The 22,552-nt window shown below is 42.5% G+C and overlaps 1 protein-coding gene across 1 annotated transcript in view; it reads right to left on the bottom strand.

Annotated features, from left to right (window-relative positions):
* The window catches only part of LOC144597520 (uncharacterized), an 84,577-nt gene that overhangs the window by 1,248 nt on the left and 60,777 nt on the right, over positions 1-22,552 (bottom strand). The window contains exons 10-20 of the mRNA XM_078407001.1: positions 18,063-22,532; positions 17,152-17,999; positions 13,909-17,097; positions 13,518-13,854; positions 11,577-13,454; positions 9,746-11,513; positions 8,985-9,682; positions 7,044-8,921; positions 6,393-6,980; positions 4,178-6,329; positions 1,531-4,123 (exon numbers count right to left, since the gene is read on the bottom strand). Coding sequence (XP_078263127.1) covers positions 1,531-4,123; positions 4,178-6,329; positions 6,393-6,980; positions 7,044-8,921; positions 8,985-9,682; positions 9,746-11,513; positions 11,577-13,454; positions 13,518-13,854; positions 13,909-17,097; positions 17,152-17,999; positions 18,063-22,532 — 20,399 coding nt within the window. The remainder of the gene's footprint in view (positions 1-1,530; positions 4,124-4,177; positions 6,330-6,392; positions 6,981-7,043; positions 8,922-8,984; positions 9,683-9,745; positions 11,514-11,576; positions 13,455-13,517; positions 13,855-13,908; positions 17,098-17,151; positions 18,000-18,062; positions 22,533-22,552) is intronic.

Raw genomic sequence — 22,552 nt, 5'->3', positions numbered from 1 at the left:
CCACCATTACGATCCGTGCTGCGAGAACGAGGAGGGATCCGTGAGCATCTGTCGAGAGTGGTAGTCGGAGTGCAGGGAGGCCGTTGCACAGTGAGGAGGGTCTTGGGAAGCGTGAACACCCATCGGAGAGCGTGGAGGGCCGTCAGAGAGTGAGAAGGGTCGTTGGAGAGTGAGGTGGGCCTTCAGAGAATGGGGGGGGCCGTTGGAGAGCGGTGCTGTTGGAAGGAGCGGATTGCCTTTGTAGAGTTGCAAGGCCGTCGAAGAGTGAGGAGGGGTGTCGGAGAGAGAGGGGGGCCGTCAGAGAGAGAGGAGGGCCGTCGGGGAGCATGGAAGGCCGTCGGAGAGAGGGGGGGTGTCAGGAAAGCGAGGGCCCGCGAGAATGAAGGGGGGTCCTGGTGGGGTGCGTAGTGAACAGAGGGAAGACCCAGCAGGGGGGCCGTCAAGAACCAAGGGAAGTGTAGGGGCAGGGGGCTGCTGCCACGTGCGGTGGCAGGCAGTAGATAGGAATGTTTGTTGAACTTTGTAACTTGGCGACACTGCCTAGTGGAAGTTGGAGAGTGAGGGGGGCCGTTGCACAGCGAGGAAGGCCGTCGGAGACACATCGGAAAGCATGGAGGGCCGGTCGGAGAGCAAGGGCCAGTGGGAACAAAGGGGGTCTTGGCGAGGTGCGTCATGAACAGAGGGGACCCAATAAGAGAACGAAGGGGAACTGGGAGGGGGGCTGCTGCCACATGCGGTGACAGGTAGTAGATAGGAATGTTTGTTGAACTTTGAAACTTGGCGACACTTGTAGCAAACTTCCTCCAGGCAATACACATGATTTTACGAGATTTTACACCACGAGATTGTACACCGCCTGGCGGGGGCTTCAGCCTCCTTGACGTAGCAGTTTACTGCCTACCGCGGGAGAAGAAGCGAAGAGGCAGAGAAGGATGAAACAGTTTGGCCTTCCATCACAGTGAGGCGATTGGAAGGACGCACTGTGATGGATGTTTTTGTGTTGGACTTGTGAATTGTGTTTGTTGCTTTATTGTTTTTTTGTTATTGGACTGCACGATGGTGAATTTGAATTGCCCTTCGGGGACAAATAAAGTGGTTATGACCATGACTATGACTATGGTTTTACCAGGTTGTATGCAAAACAAAGCATCATTGTACTTGGGTGCAGGTGACAGTAAAGTATCATTGAATTGAACCTTTAATTGCAACTGATGTGAATATGCAGTAGTTTAAGGTGAAAGAGAAGATTTTGAAGGGGAACTGAAGGATACATTGTACACAAAGAGTAGTTGGTAACTGGAATGAACAGAAGAAGTGGTGGAGGTAGGAACTGTGACAACAGTTAAGTGGCATCTGGACAATTACTTGAATGAATAAAGCAATGAGGGATATGGAATTAATACAGGCAAATGGGATTTTTTCATGACAGGCATGATGAGTGGCAGAGACATAGTAGGCTGAAAGCCCTATTTCTATGCTGTACAACTGTGACTTTCAGAATGATTGTTCAATATGATATTTTGAACTTACTGTCATGTCCTGTCACCTTCAGGTCAGCTGAGTCAACATCTACATCGATTGTCGGTGCATGAAAGCCAGTAGATGGATCCTTGACATCCATTGATAGATCTCGTGCTGTGATGTCATGTTCAGATTTTAACAATCCTGCATCAATACCACATTTACCTTCTCTCTTTGGCACTGCAATATCTATTGATGGCTTTTCAATATCTGACATTTTAAGACTAACTTCAGGATCCTCCACATCGACCGTACCATCAGCTTTTCGGAGAGAAATATCAAATTTGGGCAGGTTGACATCAATGTTCAATTTTGGAGCCTTTAGATCGGGACCTAAAATTCTAAAATTTGGCCCTTTCAGTTTGGGAGGTTTCAATTTCCCACCCTTGCCTTCGATGTCCACTTCAAGTGTGTCAATGTCAACTTCACTCTCTGAAGCACCCACTTTCGGCATTTTGGCCTTTGCGTCCACATCAGGCTTTATAAGTGAAATGTCCTCTTCTGGTTCTTCCAGACCTATATCCACATCTGGAATTTCAAATTTTGGAAAAGAAATTCTAAATGATGGCATTTTGAATTTACCTTGTACCTTTGGCATTGTAAGATCTCTTGATGGCGTTTTGACATCTAGTACTTTACGAGTTGCTTCAGGACCCTCGGCATCGATATTCACATCAGGAATTGGTGTTGAAATATCAACTTTGGGCATGTTGTCATCAGTGCTCATTTTTGGAGCTTTGAAATCAGGACCAGAAATTCCTAAATTTGACCCTTTAAATTTGGGAAGTTTCATTTTCCCTCCCCTGCCTTTCATGTCCATGTCCGGTGTCTCAATGGCAGCTTCACACTCTGGACCACCCACATCAGGCATTTTGTCCCTTGCTTCGATGTCAAGCTTGGTGAGTGAAATGTCCACATCTGTTTTTCTCAGTCCTACATCCACATCTGGCCCTTTGAATTTGGGAAGAGAAACTCCAAATGATGGCATTTTCATTGATGGCATTTTGAACTTACTGTCATGGCCTTTCATCTTAAGGTCAGCTGAGTCTAAATCTACATCTATTGTTGGTGGATGGAAACCTGCAGCTGGAGCATCGACGTCCATTGAGAGATCTGGTGCTGCAACATCAAGTTCAAGCATCGCCAGTCCTGTGTCAATATCAAATTTAACTTCCACGTTTGGCAATGCACGATCTATTGATGGCATTGTAATTTCTGGTATCTTAATACTTGCTTCAGGACCCTCAACATCTATGGTACCCATTTGGATTTCTCCTTCTAACTCGCCAGGTTTTAATTCTGACAATTTCACATCTGCATCAGCTTTTGGGAGAGAAATATCCAGTTTCGGCAGGTTAACATCAACGCTCATTTTTGGAGCTTTTATATCAGGACCAGAAATTCCAAACTTTGGCCCTTTAAATTTGGGAAGTTTCATTTTCCCTCCCTTGCCTTTGATGTCCACGTCTGGTGTGTCAATGGCAGCTTCACACTCTGGAGCACCCACATCAGACATTTTGCCCTTTACGTCCACGTCAGATTTTGTGAGTGAAATGTCCACATCTGTTTTTTTCAGTCCTTTATCCACATCTGAACCTTTGAATTTGGGAAGAGAAATTCCAAATGATGGCATTTTCATTGATGGCATTTTGAACTTTGTGTCCTGGTCTTTCATCTTGATGTTAGCTGAGTCCAAATCTACATCTATTGTTGGTGCATGGAAGCCAGTGTCTGGAGCCTTGATGCCCATTGAGAGATCTGGTGCTGCAACATCAAATTCAGGCTTCGACAGTCCTGCATTAATTTCAAATTTTCCTTCCACCTTTGGCAGTGCACGATCTATTGATGTCTTTCCAATCTGTGGCATTTTAATACTTGCTTCAGGAACCTCGACATCTATGGTACCCACTCGGATTTCAGCTTCTAACTCGCCAGGTTTTACATCTGATAATTTCACATCTGCATCAGCTTTTGGGAGAGAAATATCCAGTTTGGGCAGGTTAACATCAACGCTTATTTTTGAAGCTTTGATATCAGGACTAGAAATTCCAAACTTTGGCAATTTAAATTTGGGAAGTTTCATTTTCCCTCCCTTGCCTTTGATGTCCACGTCTGGTGTGTCAATGGCAGCTTCACACTCTGGAGCACCCACATCAGGCAGTTTGCCCTTTACGTCCACATCAGGTTTTATGAGAGAAATGTCCACATCTGTTTTTCTCAGTCCTACATCCACATCTGGACCTTTGAATTTGGGAAGAGAAACTCCAAATGCTGGCATTTTCATTGATGGGATTTTGAATTTACTCTCCTGGCCTTTCATCTTAAGGCTAGCTGAGTCCAAATCTACATCTATGGTTGGTGCATGGAAGCCAGTGTCTGGAGCCTTGATGTCCATTGAGAGATCTGGTGCTGCAACATCAAATTCAGGCTTTGACAGTCCTGCATCAATATGAAATTTTCCTTCCTCGTTTGGCGCTGCAAGATCTATTGATGGCATTGTAATCTCTGGTATTTTAATACTTGCTTCTGGACCTTTCACATCTAGGGTAACGGCACAGAATTCAACTTCCAACTTGCCTGGTATTATTTCTCCTTCTGGTAACTTCACTTCTACATCAGCTTTTGGGAGAGAAGTATCCTGTTTGGGCAGGTTAACATCAATGCTTATTTTTGGAGCTTTTATATCAGGACTAGAAATTCCAAACTTTGGCCCTTTGAATTTGGGAAGTTTCATTTTCCCTCCCTTGCCTTTGATGTCCACGTCTGGTGTGTCAATGGCAGCTTCACACTCTGGAGCACCCACATCAGACAGTTTGCCCTTTACGTCCATGTCAGGTTTTGGGAGTGAAATGTCCACATCTGTTTTTCTCAATCCTATATCCACATCTGGACCTTTGAATTTAGGAAGAGAAACTCCAAATGATGGCATTTTCAATGATGGCATTTTGTACTTTGTTTCCTGGTCTTTCATCTTAAGGTTCACTGAGTCCAAATCTACATCTATTGTTGGTGCATGGAAGCCAGTGTCTGGAGCCTTGATGTCCATTGAGAGATCTGGTGCTGCAACATCAAATTCAGGCTTTGACAGTCCTGCATCAATATGAAATTTTCCTTCCTCGTTTGGCGCTGCACGATCTATTGATGGCATTGTAATCTCTGGTATTTTAATACTTGCTTCTGGATCTTTCACATCTAGGGTAACGGCACAGAATTCAACTTCCAACTTGCCTGGTATTATTTCTCCTTCTGGTAACTTCACTTCTGCATCAGCTTTTGGGAGAGAAATATCCAGTTTGGGCAGGTTAACATCAACGCTTATTTTTGGAGCTTTGATATCAGGACCAGAAATTCCAAACTTTGGCCCTTTAAATTTGGGAAGTTTCATTTTCCCTCCCTTGCCTTTGATGTCCACGTCTGGTGTGTCAATGGCAACTTCATACTCTGGAGCACCCACATCAGGCATTTTGCCTTTTATGTCCACGTCTGTTTTTTTGAGTGAAATGTCCACATCTGTTTTTTTCAGTCCTTTATCCACATCTGGACCTTTGAATTTGGGAAGAGAAATTCCAAATGATGGCATTTTCATTGATGGCATTTTGAACTTTGTGTCCTGGTCTTTCATCTTGAGGTTAGCTGAATCCAAATCTACATCTATTGTTGGTGCATGGAAGCCAGTGTCTGGAGCCTTGATGTCCATTGAGAGATCTGGTGATGCAACATCAAATTCAGGCTTTGACAGTCCTGCATCAATATGAAATTTTCCTTCCTCGTTTGGCGCTGCACGATCTATTGATGGCATTGTAATCTCTGGTATTTTAATACTTGCTTCTGGACCTTTCACATCTAGGGTAACGGCACAGAATTCAACTTCCAACTTGCCTGGTATTATTTCTCCTTCTGGTAACTTCACTTCTGCATCAGCTTTTGGGAGAGAAATATCCAGTTTGGGCAGGTTAACATCAACGCTTATTTTTGGAGCTTTGATATCAGGACCAGAAATTCCAAACTTTGTCCCTTTAAATTTGGGAAGTTTCATTTTCCCTCCCTTGCCTTTGATGTCCACGTCTGGTGTGTCAATGGCAGCTTCACACTCTGGAGCACCCACATCAGGCAGTTTGCCCTTTACGTCCACATCAGGTTTTGTGAGTGAAATGTCCACATCTGTTTTTCTCGGTCCTACATCCACATCTGGACCTTTGAATTTAGGAAGAGAAACTCCAAATGATGGCATTTTCATTGATGGCATTTTGAATTTACTCTCCTGGCCTTTCATCTTAAGGCTAGCTGAGTCTAAATCTACATCTATTGTTGGTGCATGGAACCCAGTATCCGCAGCCTTGATGTCCATTGAGAGATCTGGTGCTGCAACATCAAATTCAGGCTTCGACAATACTGCATTAATTTCAAATTTTCCTTCCACCTTTGGCAGTGCACGATCTATTGATGTCTTTCCAATCAGTGGCATTTTAATACTTGCTTCAGGAACCTCGACATCTATGGTACCCACTCGGATTTCAGCTTCTAACTCGCCAGATTTTACATCTGATAATTTCACATCTGCATCAGCTTTTGGGAGAGAAATATCCAGTTTGGGCAGGTTAACATCAACGCTTATTTTTGGAGCTTTGATATCAGGACCAGAAATTCCAAACTTTGGCCCTTTAAATTTGGGAAGTTTCATTTTCCCTCCCTTGCCTTTGATGTCCGCGTCTGGTGTGTCAATGGCAACTTCATACCCTGGAGCACCCACATCAGGCATTTTGCCTTTTATGTCCACGTCTGTTTTTTTGAGTGAAATGTCCACATCTGTTTTTTTCAGTCCTTTATCCACATCTGGACCTTTGAATTTGGGAAGAGAAATTCCAAATGATGGCATTTTCATTGATGGCATTTTGAACTTTGTGTCCTGGTCTTTCATCTTGAGGTTAGCTGAATCCAAATCTACATCTATTGTTGGTGCATGGAAGCCAGTGTCTGGAGCCTTGATGTCCATTGAGAGATCTGGTGATGCAACATCAAATTCAGGCTTTGAAAGTCCTGCATCAATATGAAATTTTCCTTCCTCGTTTGGCACTGCACGATCTATTGATGGCATTGTAATCTCTGGTATTTTAATACTTGCTTCTGGACCTTTCACATCTAGGGTAACGGCACAGAATTCAACTTCCAACTTGCCTGGTATTATTTCTCCTTCTGGTAACTTCACTTCTGCATCAGCTTTTGGGAGAGAAATATCCAGTTTGGGCAGGTTAACATCAACGCTTATTTTTGGAGCTTTGATATCAGGACCAGAAATTCCAAACTTTGGCCCTTTAAATTTTGGAAGTTTCATTTTCCCTCCCTTGCCTTTGATGTCCACGTCTGGTGTGTCAATGGCAGCTTCACACTCTGGAGCACCCACATCAGGCAGTTTGCCCTTTACGTCCACATCAGGTTTTGTGAGTGAAATGTCCACATCTGTTTTTCTCGGTCCTACATCCACATCTGGACCTTTGAATTTAGGAAGAGAAACTCCAAATGATGGCATTTTCATTGATGGCATTTTGAATTTACTCTCCTGGCCTTTCATCTTAAGGCTAGCTGAGTCTAAATCTACATCTATTGTTGGTGCATGGAACCCAGTATCCGCAGCCTTGATGTCCATTGAGAGATCTGGTGCTGCAACATCAAATTCAGGCTTCGACAATCCTGCATTAATTTCAAATTTTCCTTCCACCTTTGGCAGTGCACGATCTATTGATGTCTTTCCAATCAGTGGCATTTTAATACTTGCTTCAGGAACCTCGACATCTATGGTACCCACTCGGATTTCAGCTTCTAACTCGCCAGGTTTTACATCTGATAATTTCACATCTGCATCAGCTTTTGGGAGAGAAATATCCAGTTTGGGCAGGTTAACATCAACGCTTATTTTTGGAGCTTTGATATCAGGACCAGAAATTCCAAACTTTGGCCCTTTAAATTTGGGAAGTTTCATTTTCCCTCCCTTGCCTTTGATGTCCGCGTCTGGTGTGTCAGTGGCAGCTTCACACTCTGGAGCACCCACATCAGGCATTTTGCCTTTTATGTCCACGTCTGTTTTTTTGAGTGAAATGTCCACATCTGTTTTTTTCAGTCCTTTATCCACATCTGGACCTTTGAATTTGGGAAGAGAAATTCCAAATGATGGCATTTTCATTGATGGCATTTTGAACTTTGTGTCCTGGTCTTTCATCTTGAGGTTAGCTGAATCCAAATCTACATCTATTGTTGGTGCATGGAAGCCAGTGTCTGGAGCCTTGATGTCCATTGAGAGATCTGGTGATGCAACATCAAATTCAGGCTTTGACAGTCCTGCATCAATATGAAATTTTCCTTCCTCGTTTGGCGCTGCACGATCTATTGATGGCATTGTAATCTCTGGTATTTTAATACTTGCTTCTGGACCTTTCACATCTAGGGTAACAGCAGAGAATTCAACTTCCAACTTGCCTGGTATTATTTCTCCTTCTGGTAACTTCACTTCTGCATCAGCTTTTGGGAGAGAAATATCCAGTTTGGGCAGGTTAACATCAACGTTTATTTTTGGAGCTTTGATATCAGGACCAGAAATTCCAAACTTTGGCCCTTTAAATTTGGGAAGTTTCATTTTCCCTCCCTTGCCTTGGATGTCCACATCTGGTGTGTCAATGGCAGCTTCACACTCTGGAGCACCCACATCAGGCAGTTTGCCCTTTACGTCCACATCAGGTTTTGTGAGTGAAATGTCCACATCTGTTTTTCTCGGTCCTACATCCACATCTGGACCTTTGAATTTAGGAAGAGAAACTCCAAATGATGGCATTTTCATTGATGGCATTTTGAATTTACTCTCCTGGCCTTTCATCTTAAGGCTAGCTGAGTCTAAATCTACATCTATTGTTGGTGCATGGAACCCAGTATCCGCAGCCTTGATGTCCATTGAGAGATCTGGTGCTGCAACATCAAATTCAGGCTTCGACAATCCTGCATTAATTTCAAATTTTCCTTCCACCTTTGGCAGTGCACGATCTATTGATGTCTTTCCAATCAGTAGCATTTTAATACTTGCTTCAGGAACCTCGACATCTATTGTACCCACTCGGATTTCAGCTTCTAACTCGCCAGGTTTTACATCTGATAATTTCACATCTGCATCAGCTTTTGGGAGAGAAATATCCAGTTTGGGCAGGTTAACATCAACGCTTATTTTTGGAGCTTTGATATCAGGACCAGAAATTCCAAACTTTGGCCCTTTAAATTTGGGAAGTTTCATTTTCCCTCCCTTGCCTTTGATGTCCGCGTCTGGTGTGTCAATGGCAGCTTCACACTCTGGAGCACCCACATCAGGCATTTTGCCTTTTATGTCCACGTCTGTTTTTTTGAGTGAAATGTCCACATCTGTTTTTTTCAGTCCTTTATCCACATCTGGACCTTTGAATTTGGGAAGAGAAATTCCAAATGATGGCATTTTCATTGATGGCATTTTGAACTTTGTGTCCTGGTCTTTCATCTTGAGGTTAGCTGAATCCAAATCTACATCTATTGTTGGTGCATGGAAGCCAGTGTCTGGAGCCTTGATGTCCATTGAGAGATCTGGTGATGCAACATCAAATTCAGGCTTTGAAAGTCCTGCATCAATATGAAATTTTCCTTCCTCGTTTGGCACTGCACGATCTATTGATGGCATTGTAATCTCTGGTATTTTAATACTTGCTTCTGGACCTTTCACATCTAGGGTAACGGCACAGAATTCAACTTCCAACTTGCCTGGTATTATTTCTCCTTCTGGTAACTTCACTTCTGCATCAGCTTTTGGGAGAGAAATATCCAGTTTGGGCAGGTTAACATCAACGCTTATTTTTGGAGCTTTGATATCAGGACCAGAAATTCCAAACTTTGGCCCTTTAAATTTTGGAAGTTTCATTTTCCCTCCCTTGCCTTTGATGTCCACGTCTGGTGTGTCAATGGCAGCTTCACACTCTGGAGCACCCACATCAGGCAGTTTGCCCTTTACGTCCACATCAGGTTTTGTGAGTGAAATGTCCACATCTGTTTTTCTCGGTCCTACATCCACATCTGGACCTTTGAATTTAGGAAGAGAAACTCCAAATGATGGCATTTTCATTGATGGCATTTTGAATTTACTCTCCTGGCCTTTCATCTTAAGGCTAGCTGAGTCTAAATCTACATCTATTGTTGGTGCATGGAACCCAGTATCCGCAGCCTTGATGTCCATTGAGAGATCTGGTGCTGCAACATCAAATTCAGGCTTCGACAATCCTGCATTAATTTCAAATTTTCCTTCCACCTTTGGCAGTGCACGATCTATTGATGTCTTTCCAATCAGTGGCATTTTAATACTTGCTTCAGGAACCTCGACATCTATGGTACCCACTCGGATTTCAGCTTCTAACTCGCCAGGTTTTACATCTGATAATTTCACATCTGCATCAGCTTTTGGGAGAGAAATATCCAGTTTGGGCAGGTTAACATCAACGCTTATTTTTGGAGCTTTGATATCAGGACCAGAAATTCCAAACTTTGGCCCTTTAAATTTGGGAAGTTTCATTTTCCCTCCCTTGCCTTTGATGTCCGCGTCTGGTGTGTCAGTGGCAGCTTCACACTCTGGAGCACCCACATCAGGCATTTTGCCTTTTATGTCCACGTCTGTTTTTTTGAGTGAAATGTCCACATCTGTTTTTTTCAGTCCTTTATCCACATCTGGACCTTTGAATTTGGGAAGAGAAATTCCAAATGATGGCATTTTCATTGATGGCATTTTGAACTTTGTGTCCTGGTCTTTCATCTTGAGGTTAGCTGAATCCAAATCTACATCTATTGTTGGTGCATGGAAGCCAGTGTCTGGAGCCTTGATGTCCATTGAGAGATCTGGTGATGCAACATCAAATTCAGGCTTTGACAGTCCTGCATCAATATGAAATTTTCCTTCCTCGTTTGGCGCTGCACGATCTATTGATGGCATTGTAATCTCTGGTATTTTAATACTTGCTTCTGGACCTTTCACATCTAGGGTAACAGCAGAGAATTCAACTTCCAACTTGCCTGGTATTATTTCTCCTTCTGGTAACTTCACTTCTGCATCAGCTTTTGGGAGAGAAATATCCAGTTTGGGCAGGTTAACATCAACGCTTATTTTTGGAGCTTTGATATCAGGACCAGAAATTCCAAACTTTGGCCCTTTAAATTTGGGAAGTTTCATTTTCCCTCCCTTGCCTTGGATGTCCACATCTGGTGTGTCAATGGCAGCTTCACACTCTGGAGCACCCACATCAGGCAGTTTGCCCTTTACGTCCACATCAGGTTTTGTGAGTGAAATGTCCACATCTGTTTTTCTCGGTCCTACATCCACATCTGGACCTTTGAATTTAGGAAGAGAAACTCCAAATGATGGCATTTTCATTGATGGCATTTTGAATTTACTCTCCTGGCCTTTCATCTTAAGGCTAGCTGAGTCTAAATCTACATCTATTGTTGGTGCATGGAACCCAGTATCCGCAGCCTTGATGTCCATTGAGAGATCTGGTGCTGCAACATCAAATTCAGGCTTCGACAATCCTGCATTAATTTCAAATTTTCCTTCCACCTTTGGCAGTGCACGATCTATTGATGTCTTTCCAATCAGTGGCATTTTAATACTTGCTTCAGGAACCTCGACATCTATTGTACCCACTCGGATTTCAGCTTCTAACTCGCCAGGTTTTACATCTGATAATTTCACATCTGCATCAGCTTTTGGGAGAGAAATATCCAGTTTGGGCAGGTTAACATCAACGCTTATTTTTGGAGCTTTGATATCAGGACCAGAAATTCCAAACTTTGGCCCTTTAAATTTGGGAAGTTTCATTTTCCCTCCCTTGCCTTTGATGTCCGCGTCTGGTGTGTCAATGGCAGCTTCACACTCTGGAGCACCCACATCAGGCATTTTGCCTTTTATGTCCACGTCTGTTTTTTTGAGTGAAATGTCCACATCTGTTTTTTTCAGTCCTTTATCCACATCTGGACCTTTGAATTTGGGAAGAGAAACTCCAAATGATGGCATTTTCATTGATGGCATTTTGAATTTACTCTCCTGGCCTTTCATCTTAAGGCTAGCTGAGTCTAAATCTACATCTATTGTTGATGCATGGAACCCAGTATCCGCAGCCTTGATGTCCATTGAGAGATCTGGTGCTGCAACATCAAATTCAGGCTTCGACAATCCTGCATTAATTTCAAATTTTCCTTCCACCTTTGGCAGTGCACGATCTATTGATGTCTTTCCAATCAGTGGCATTTTAATACTTGCTTCAGGAACCTCGACATCTATGGTACCCACTCGGATTTCAGCTTCTAACTCGCCAGGTTTTACATCTGATAATTTCACATCTGCATCAGCTTTTGGGAGAGAAATATCCAGTTTGGGCAGGTTAACATCAACGCTTATTTTTGGAGCTTTGATATCAGGACCAGAAATTCCAAACTTTGGCCCTTTAAATTTGGGAAGTTTAATTTTCCCTCCCTTGCCTTTGATGTCCGCGTCTGGTGTGTCAATGGCAGCTTCACACTCTGGAGCACCCACATCAGGCATTTTGCCTTTTATGTCCACGTCTGTTTTTTTGAGTGAAATGTCCACATCTGTTTTTTTCAGTCCTTTATCCACATCTGGACCTTTGAATTTGGGAAGAGAAATTCCAAATGATGGCATTTTCATTGATGACATTTTGAACTTTGTGTCCTGGTCTTTCATCTTAAGGTTAGCTGAGTCCAAATCTACATCTATTGTTGGTGCATGGAAGCCAGTGTCTGGAGCCTTGATGTCCATTGAGAGATCTGGTGATGCAACATCAAATTCAGGCTTTGACAGTCCTGCATCAATATGAAATTTTCCTTCCTCGTTTGGCGCTGCACGATCTATTGATGGCATTGTAATCTCTGGTATTTTAATACTTGCTTCTGGACCTTTCACATCTAGGGTAACGGCACAGAATTCAACTTCCAACTTGCCTGGTATTATTTCTCCTTCTGGTAACTTCACTTCTGCATCAGCTTTTGGGAGAGAAATATCCAGTTTGGGCAGGTTAACATCAACGCTTATTTTTGGAGCTTTGATATCAGGACCAGAAATTCCAAACTTTGTCCCTTTAAATTTGGGAAGTTTCATTTTCCCTCCCTTGCCTTTGATGTCCACGTCTGGTGTGTCAATGGCAGCTTCACACTCTGGAGCACCCACATCAGGCAGTTTGCCCTTTACGTCCACATCAGGTTTTGTGAGTGAAATGTCCACATCTGTTTTTCTCGGTCCTACATCCACATCTGGACCTTTGAATTTAGGAAGAGAAACTCCAAATGATGGCATTTTCATTGATGGCATTTTGAATTTATTCTCCTGGCCTTTCATCTTAAGGCTAGCTGAGTCTAAATCTACATCTATTGTTGGTGCATGGAACCCAGTATCCGCAGCCTTGATGTCCATTGAGAGATCTGGTGCTGCAACATCAAATTCAGGCTTCGACAATCCTGCATTAATTTCAAATTTTCCTTCCACCTTTGGCAGTGCACGATCTATTGATGTCTTTCCAATCAGTGGCATTTTAATACTTGCTTCAGGAACCTCGACATCTATGGTACCCACTCGGATTTCAGCTTCTAACTCGCCAGGTTTTACATCTGATAATTTCACATCTGCATCAGCTTTTGGGAGAGAAATATCCAGTTTGGGCAGGTTAACATCAACGCTTATTTTTGGAGCTTTGATATCAGGACCAGAAATTCCAAACTTTGGCCCTTTAAATTTGGGAAGTTTCATTTTCCCTCCCTTGCCTTTGATGTCCGCGTCTGGTGTGTCAATGGCAGCTTCACACTCTGGAGCACCCACATCAGGCATTTTGCCTTTTATGTCCACGTCTGTTTTTTTGAGTGAAATGTCCACATCTGTTTTTTTCAGTCCTTTATCCACATCTGGACCTTTGAATTTGGGAAGAGAAATTCCAAATGATGGCATTTTCATTGATGGCATTTTGAACTTTGTGTCCTGGTCTTTCATCTTGAGGTTAGCTGAATCCAAATCTACATCTATTGTTGGTGCATGGAAGCCAGTGTCTGGAGCCTTGATGTCCATTGAGAGATCTGGTGATGCAACATCTAATTCAGGCTTTGACAGTCCTGCATCAATATGAAATTTTCCTTCCTCCTTTGGCGCTGCACGATCTATTGATGGCATTGTAATCTCTGGTATTTTAATACTTGCTTCTGGATCTTTCACATCTAGGGTAACGGCACAGAATTCAACTTCCAACTTGCCTGGTATTATTTCTCCTTCTGGTAACTTCACTTCTGCATCAGCTTTTGGGAGAGAAATATCCTGTTTGGGCAGGTTAACATCAACGCTTATTTTTGGAGCTTTGATATCAGGACCAGAAATTCCAAACTTTGGCCCTTTAAATTTGGGAAGTTTCATTTTCCCTCCCTTGCCTTTGATGTCCACGTCTGGTGTGTCAATGGCAACTTCATACTCTGGAGCACCCACATCAGGCATTTTGCCTTTTATGTCCACGTCTGTTTTTTTGAGTGAAATGTCCACATCTGTTTTTTTCAGTCCTTTATCCACATCTGGACCTTTGAATTTGGGAAGAGAAATTCCAAATGATGGCATTTTCATTGATGGCATTTTGAACTTTGTGTCCTGGTCTTTCATCTTGAGGTTAGCTGAATCCAAATCTACATCTATTGTTGGTGCATGGAAGCCAGTGTCTGGAGCCTTGATGTCCATTGAGAGATCTGGTGATGCAACATCAAATTCAGGCTTTGACAGTCCTGCATCAATATGAAATTTTCCTTCCTCGTTTGGCGCTGCACGATCTATTGATGGCATTGTAATCTCTGGTATTTTAATACTTGCTTCTGGACCTTTCACATCTAGGGTAACGGCACAGAATTCAACTTCCAACTTGCCTGGTATTATTTCTCCTTCTGGTAACTTCACTTCTGCATCAGCTTTTGGGAGAGAAATATCCTGTTTGGGCAGGTTAACATCAACGCTTATTTTTGGAGCTTTGATATCAGGACCAGAAATTCCAAACTTTGGCCCTTTAAATTTGGGAAGTTTCATTTTCCCTCCCTTGCCTTTGATGTCCACGTCTGGTGTGTCAATGGCAACTTCATACTCTGGAGCACCCACATCAGGCATTTTGCCTTTTATGTCCACGTCTGTTTTTTTGAGTGAAATGTCCACATCTGTTTTTCTCGGTCCTACATCCACATCTGGACCTTTGAATTTAGGAAGAGAAACTCCAAATGATGGCATTTTCATTGATGGCATTTTGAATTTACTCTCCTGGCCTTTCATCTTAAGGCTAGCTGAGTCTAAATTTACATTTATTGTTGGTGCATGGAACCCAGTATCCGCAGCCTTGATGTCCATTGAGAGATCTGGTGCTGCAACATCAAATTCAGGCTTCGACAATCCTGCATTAATTTCAAATTTTCCTTCCACCTTTGGCAGTGCACGATCTATTGATGTCTTTCCAATCTGTGGCATTTTAATACTTGCTTCAGGAACCTCGACATCTATGGTACCCACTCGGATTTCAGCTTCTAACTCGCCAGGTTTTACATCTGATAATTTCACATCTGCATCAGCTTTTGGGAGAGAAATATCCAGTTTGGGCAGGTTAACATCAATGCTTATTTTTGGAGCTTTGATATCAGGACCAGAAATTCCAAACTTTGGCCCTTTAAATTTGGGAAGTTTCATTTTCCCTCCCTTGCCTTTGATGTCCACGTCTGGTGTGTCAATGGCAACTTCATACTCTGGAGCACCCACATCAGGCATTTTGCCTTTTATGTCCACGTCTGTTTTTTTGAGTGAAATGTCCACATCTGTTTTTTTCAGTCCTTTATCCACATCTGGACCTTTGAATTTGGGAAGAGAAATTCCAAATGATGGCATTTTCATTGATGACATTTTGAACTTTGTGTCCTGGTCTTTCATCTTAAGGTTAGCTGAGTCCAAATCTACATCTATTGTTGGTGCATGGAAGCCAGTGTCTGGAGCCTTGATGTCCATTGAGAGATCTGGTGATGCAACATCAAATTCAGGCTTTGACAGTCCTGCATCAATATGAAATTTTCCTTCCTCGTTTGGCGCTGCACGATCTATTGATGGCATTGTAATCTCTGGTATTTTAATACTTGCTTCTGGACCTTTCACATCTAGGGTAACGGCACAGAATTCAACTTCCAACTTGCCTGGTATTATTTCTCCTTCTGGTAACTTCACTTCTGCATCAGCTTTTGGGAGAGAAATATCCAGTTTGGGCAGGTTAACATCAACGCTTATTTTTGGAGCTTTGATATCAGGACCAGAAATTCCAAACTTTGTCCCTTTAAATTTGGGAAGTTTCATTTTCCCTCCCTTGCCTTTGATGTCCACGTCTGGTGTGTCAATGGCAGCTTCACACTCTGGAGCACCCACATCAGGCAGTTTGCCCTTTACGTCCACATCAGGTTTTGTGAGTGAAATGTCCACATCTGTTTTTCTCGGTCCTACATCCACATCTGGACCTTTGAATTTAGGAAGAGAAACTCCAAATGATGGCATTTTCATTGATGGCATTTTGAATTTACTCTCCTGGCCTTTCATCTTAAGGCTAGCTGAGTCTAAATCTACATCTATTGTTGGTGCATGGAACCCAGTATCCGCAGCCTTGATGTCCATTGAGAGATCTGGTGCTGCAACATCAAATTCAGGCTTCGACAATCCTGCATTAATTTCAAATTTTCCTTCCACCTTTGGCAGTGCACGATCTATTGATGTCTTTCCAATCAGTGGCATTTTAATACTTGCTTCAGGAACCTCGACATCTATGGTACCCACTCGGATTTCAGCTTCTAACTCGCCAGGTTCTACATCTGATAATTTCACATCTGCATCAGCTTTTGGGAGAGAAATATCCAGTTTGGGCAGGTTAACATCAACGCTTATTTTTGGAGCTTTGATATCAGGACCAGAAATTCCAAACTTTGGCCCTTTAAATTTGGGAAGTTTCATTTTCCCTCCCTTGCCTTTGATGTCCGCGTCTGGTGTGTCAATGGCAGCTTCACACTCTGGAGCACCCACATCAGGCATTTTGCCTTTTATGTCCACGTCTGTTTTTTTGAGTGAAATGTCCACATCTGTTTTTTTCAGTCCTTTATCCACATCTGGACCTTTGAATTTGGGAAGAGAAATTCCAAATGATGGCATTTTCATTGATGGCATTTTGAACTTTGTGTCCTGGTCTTTCATCTTGAGGTTAGCTGAATCCAAATCTACATCTATTGTTGGTGCATGGAAGCCAGTGTCTGGAGCCTTGATGTCCATTGAGAGATCTGGTGATGCAACATCTAATTCAGGCTTTGACAGTCCTGCATCAATATGAAATTTTCCTTCCTCCTTTGGCGCTGCACGATCTATTGATGGCATTGTAATCTCTGGTATTTTAATACTTGCTTCTGGATCTTTCACATCTAGGGTAACGGCACAGAATTCAACTTCCAACTTGCCTGGTATTATTTCTCCTTCTGGTAACTTCACTTCTGCATCAGCTTTTGGGAGAGAAATATCCTGTTTGGGCAGGTTAACATCAACGCTTATTTTTGGAGCTTTGATATCAGGACCAGAAATTCCAAACTTTGGCCCTTTAAATTTGGGAAGTTTCATTTTCCCTCCCTTGCCTTTGATGTCCACGTCTGGTGTGTCAATGGCAACTTCATACTCTGGAGCACCCACATCAGGCATTTTGCCTTTTATGTCCACGTCTGTTTTTTTGAGTGAAATGTCCACATCTGTTTTTTTCAGTCCTTTATCCACATCTGGACCTTTGAATTTGGGAAGAGAAATTCCAAATGATGGCATTTTCATTGATGGCATTTTGAACTTTGTGTCCTGGTCTTTCATCTTGAGGTTAGCTGAATCCAAATCTACATCTATTGTTGGTGCATGGAAGCCAGTGTCTGGAGCCTTGATGTCCATTGAGAGATCTGGTGATGCAACATCAAATTCAGGCTTTGACAGTCCTGCATCAATATGAAATTTTCCTTCCTCGTTTGGCGCTGCACGATCTATTGATGGCATTGTAATCTCTGGTATTTTAATACTTGCTTCTGGACCTTTCACATCTAGGGTAACGGCACAGAATTCAACTTCCAACTTGCCTGGTATTATTTCTCCTTCTGGTAACTTCACTTCTGCATCAGCTTTTGGGAGAGAAATATCCTGTTTGGGCAGGTTAACATCAACGCTTATTTTTGGAGCTTTGATATCAGGACCAGAAATTCCAAACTTTGGCCCTTTAAATTTGGGAAGTTTCATTTTCCCTCCCTTGCCTTTGATGTCCACGTCTGGTGTGTCAATGGCAACTTCATACTCTGGAGCACCCACATCAGGCATTTTGCCTTTTATGTCCACGTCTGTTTTTTTGAGTGAAATGTCCACATCTGTTTTTCTCGGTCCTACATCCACATCTGGACCTTTGAATTTAGGAAGAGAAACTCCAAATGATGGCATTTTCATTGATGGCATTTTGAATTTACTCTCCTGGCCTTTCATCTTAAGGCTAGCTGAGTCTAAATTTACATTTATTGTTGGTGCATGGAACCCAGTATCCGCAGCCTTGATGTCCATTGAGAGATCTGGTGCTGCAACATCAAATTCAGGCTTCGACAATCCTGCATTAATTTCAAATTTTCCTTCCACCTTTGGCAGTGCACGATCTATTGATGTCTTTCCAATCTGTGGCATTTTAATACTTGCTTCAGGAACCTCGACATCTATGGTACCCACTCGGATTTCAGCTTCTAACTCGCCAGGTTTTACATCTGATAATTTCACATCTGCATCAGCTTTTGGGAGAGAAATATCCAGTTTGGGCAGGTTAACATCAATGCTTATTTTTGGAGCTTTGATATCAGGACCAGAAATTCCAAACTTTGGCCCTTTAAATTTGGGAAGTTTAATTTTCCCTCCCTTGCCTTTGATGTCCGCGTCTGGTGTGTCAATGTCAGCTTCACACTCTGGAGCACCCACATCAGGCAGTTTGCCCTTTACGTCCATGTCAGGTTTTGTGAGTGAAATGTCCACATCTGTTTTTCTCAATCCTATATCCACATCTGGACCTTTGAATTTAGGAAGAGAAACTCCAAATGATGGCATTTTCAATGATGGCATTTTGTACTTTGTTTCCTGGTCTTTCATCTTAAGGTTCGCTGAGTCCAAATCTATATCAATTGTTGGTGCATGGAAGCCAGTGTCTGGAGCCTTGATGTCCATTGAGAGATCTGGTGCTGCAACATCAAATTCAGGCTTTGACAGTCCTGCATCAATATGAAATTTCCCTTCCTCGTTTGGCGCTGCACGATCTATTGATGGCATTGTAATCTCTGGTATTTTAATACTTGCTTCTGGACCTTTCACATCTAGGGTACCGGCACAGAATTCAACTTCCAACTTGCCTGGTTTTATTTCTCCTTCTGGTAACTTCACTTCTGCATCAGCTTTTGGGAGAGAAATATCCAGTTTGGGCAGGTTAACATCAACGCTTATTTTTGGAGCTTTTATATCATGACTAGAAATTCCAAACTTTGGCCCTTTAAGTTTGGGAAGTTTCATTTTCCCTCCCTTGCCTTTGATGTCCACGTCTGGTGTGTCAATGGCAGCTTCACACTCTGGAGCACCCACATCAGGCAGTTTGCCCTTTACTTCCATGTCAGGTTTTGCGAATGAAATGTCCACATCTGATTTTTTCAGTACTTTATCCACATCTGGACCTTTGAATTTGGGAAGAGAAATTCCAAATGATGGCATTTTCATTGATGGCATTTTGAACTTTGTGTCCTGGTCTTTCATCTTGATGTTAGCTGAGTCCAAATCTACATCTATTGTTGATGCATGGAAGCCAGTGTCTGGAGCCTTGATGCCCATTGAGAGATCTGGTGCTGCAACATCAAATTCAGGCTTCGACAGTCCTGCATTAATTTCAAATTTTCCTTCCATGTTTGGCAGTGCACGATCTATTGATGTCTTTCCAATCTGTGGCATTTTAATACTTGCTTCAGGACCCTCAACATCTATGGTACCCATTTGGATTTCTCCTTCTAACTCGCCAGGTTTTACTTCTGACAATTTCACATCTGCATCAGCTTTTGGGAGAGAAATATCCAGTTTGGGCAGGTTAACATCAACGCTTATTTTTGGAGCTTTGATATCAGGACCAGAAATTCCAAACTTTGGCCCTTTAAATTTGGGAAGTTTCATTTTCCCTCCCTTGCCTTTGATGTCCACGTCTGGTGTGTCAATGGCAGCTTCACACTCTGGAGCACCCACATCAGGCAGTTTGCCCTTTACGTCCACATCAGGTTTTGTGAGTGAAATGTCCACATCTGTTTTTCTCGGTCCTACATCCACATCTGGACCTTTGAATTTAGGAAGAGAAACTCCAAATGATGGCATTTTCATTGATGGCATTTTGAATTTACTCTCCTGGCCTTTCATCTTAAGGCTAGCTGAGTCTAAATCGATTTCTATTGTTGGTGCATGGAACCCAGTATCCGCAGCCTTGATGTCCATTGAGAGATCTGGTGCTGCAACATCAAATTCAGGCTTCGACAGTCCTGCATTAATTTCAAATTTTCCTTCCATGTTTGGCAGTGCACGATCTATTGATGTCTTTCCAATCTGTGGCATTTTAATACTTGCATCAGGAACCTCGACATCTATGGTACCCGCTTGGATTTCAGCTTCTAACTTGCCAGATTTTACATCTGATAATTTCACATCTGCATCAGCTTTTGGGAGAGAAATATCCAGTTTGGGCAGGTTAACATCAACGCTTATTTTTGGAGCTTTGATATCAGGACCAGAAATTCCAAACTTTGGCCCTTTAAATTTGGGAAGTTTCATTTTCCCTCCCTTGCCTTTGATGTCCGCGTCTGGTGTGTCAATGGCAGCTTCACACTCTGGAGCACCCACATCAGGCATTTTGCCTTTTATGTCCACGTCTGTTTTTTTGAGTGAAATGTCCACATCTGTTTTTTTCAGTCCTTTATCCACATCTGGACCTTTGAATTTGGGAAGAGAAATTCCAAATGATGGCATTTTCATTGATGGCATTTTGAACTTTGTGTCCTGGTCTTTCATCTTGAGGTTAGCTGAATCCAAATCTACATCTATTGTTGGTGCATGGAAGCCAGTGTCTGGAGCCTTGATGTCCATTGAGAGATCTGGTGATGCAACATCAAATTCAGGCTTTGACAGTCCTGCATCAATATGAAATTTTCCTTCCTCGTTTGGCGCTGCACGATCTATTGATGGCATTGTAATCTCTGGTATTTTAATACTTGCTTCTGGACCTTTCACATCTAGGGTAACGGCACAGAATTCAACTTCCAACTTGCCTGGTATTATTTCTCCTTCTGGTAACTTCACTTCTGCATCAGCTTTTGGGAGAGAAATATCCTGTTTGGGCAGGTTAACATCAACGCTTATTTTTGGAGCTTTGATATCAGGACCAGAAATTCCAAACTTTGGCCCTTTAAATTTGGGAAGTTTCATTTTCCCTCCCTTGCCTTTGATGTCCACGTCTGGTGTGTCAATGGCAACTTCATACTCTGGAGCACCCACATCAGGCATTTTGCCTTTTATGTCCACGTCTGTTTTTTTGAGTGAAATGTCCACATCTGTTTTTCTCGGTCCTACATCCACATCTGGACCTTTGAATTTAGGAAGAGAAACTCCAAATGATGGCATTTTCATTGATGGCATTTTGAATTTACTCTCCTGGCCTTTCATCTTAAGGCTAGCTGAGTCTAAATCGATTTCTATTGTTGGTGCATGGAACCCAGTATCCGCAGCCTTGATGTCCATTGAGAGATCTGGTGCTGCAACATCAAATTCAGGCTTCGACAGTCCTGCATTAATTTCAAATTTTCCTTCCATGTTTGGCAGTGCACGATCTATTGATGTCTTTCCAATCTGTGGCATTTTAATACTTGCATCAGGAACCTCGACATCTATGGTACCCGCTTGGATTTCAGCTTCTAACTTGCCAGATTTTACATCTGATAATTTCACATCTGCATCAGCTTTTGGGAGAGAAATATCCAGTTTGGGCAGGTTAACATCAACGCTTATTTTTGGAGCTTTGATATCAGGACCAGAAATTCCAAACTTTGCCCCTTTAAATTTGGGAAGTTTCATTTTCCCTCCCTTGCCTTTGATGTCCACGTCTGGTGTGTCAATGGCAGCTTCACACTCTGGAGCACCCACATCAGGCATTTTGCCTTTTATGTCCACATCTGGCTTTGTGAGTGAAATGTCCACATCTGTTTTTTTCAGTCCTGCATCCACATCCGGACCTTTGAATTTGTGAAGAGAAATTCCAAATGATGGCATTTTCATTGATGGCATTTTGAACTTTGTGTCCTGGTCTTTCATCTTGAGGTTAGCTGAATCCAAATCTACATCTATTGTTGGTGCATGGAAGCCAGTGTCTGGAGCCTTGATGTCCATTGAGAGATCTGGTGATGCAACATCTAATTCAGGCTTTGACAGTCCTGCATCAATATGAAATTTTCCTTCCTCCTTTGGCGCTGCACGATCTATTGATGGCATTGTAATCTCTGGTATTTTAATACTTGCTTCTGGATCTTTCACATCTAGGGTAACGGCACAGAATTCAACTTCCAACTTGCCTGGTATTATTTCTCCTTCTGGTAACTTCACTTCTGCATCAGCTTTTGGGAGAGAAATATCCTGTTTGGGCAGGTTAACATCAACGCTTATTTTTGGAGCTTTGATATCAGGACCAGAAATTCCAAACTTTGGCCCTTTAAATTTGGGAAGTTTCATTTTCCCTCCCTTGCCTTTGATGTCCACGTCTGGTGTGTCAATGGCAACTTCATACTCTGGAGCACCCACATCAGGCATTTTGCCTTTTATGTCCACGTCTGTTTTTTTGAGTGAAATGTCCACATCTGTTTTTTTCAGTCCTTTATC

The sequence above is a fragment of the Rhinoraja longicauda genome, chromosome 10 (assembly GCF_053455715.1).
Source record: "Rhinoraja longicauda isolate Sanriku21f chromosome 10, sRhiLon1.1, whole genome shotgun sequence".
NCBI classification, from domain to species: domain Eukaryota; kingdom Metazoa; phylum Chordata; class Chondrichthyes; order Rajiformes; family Arhynchobatidae; genus Rhinoraja; species Rhinoraja longicauda.
This window is presented reverse-complemented; position numbering and strand designations above follow the sequence as displayed.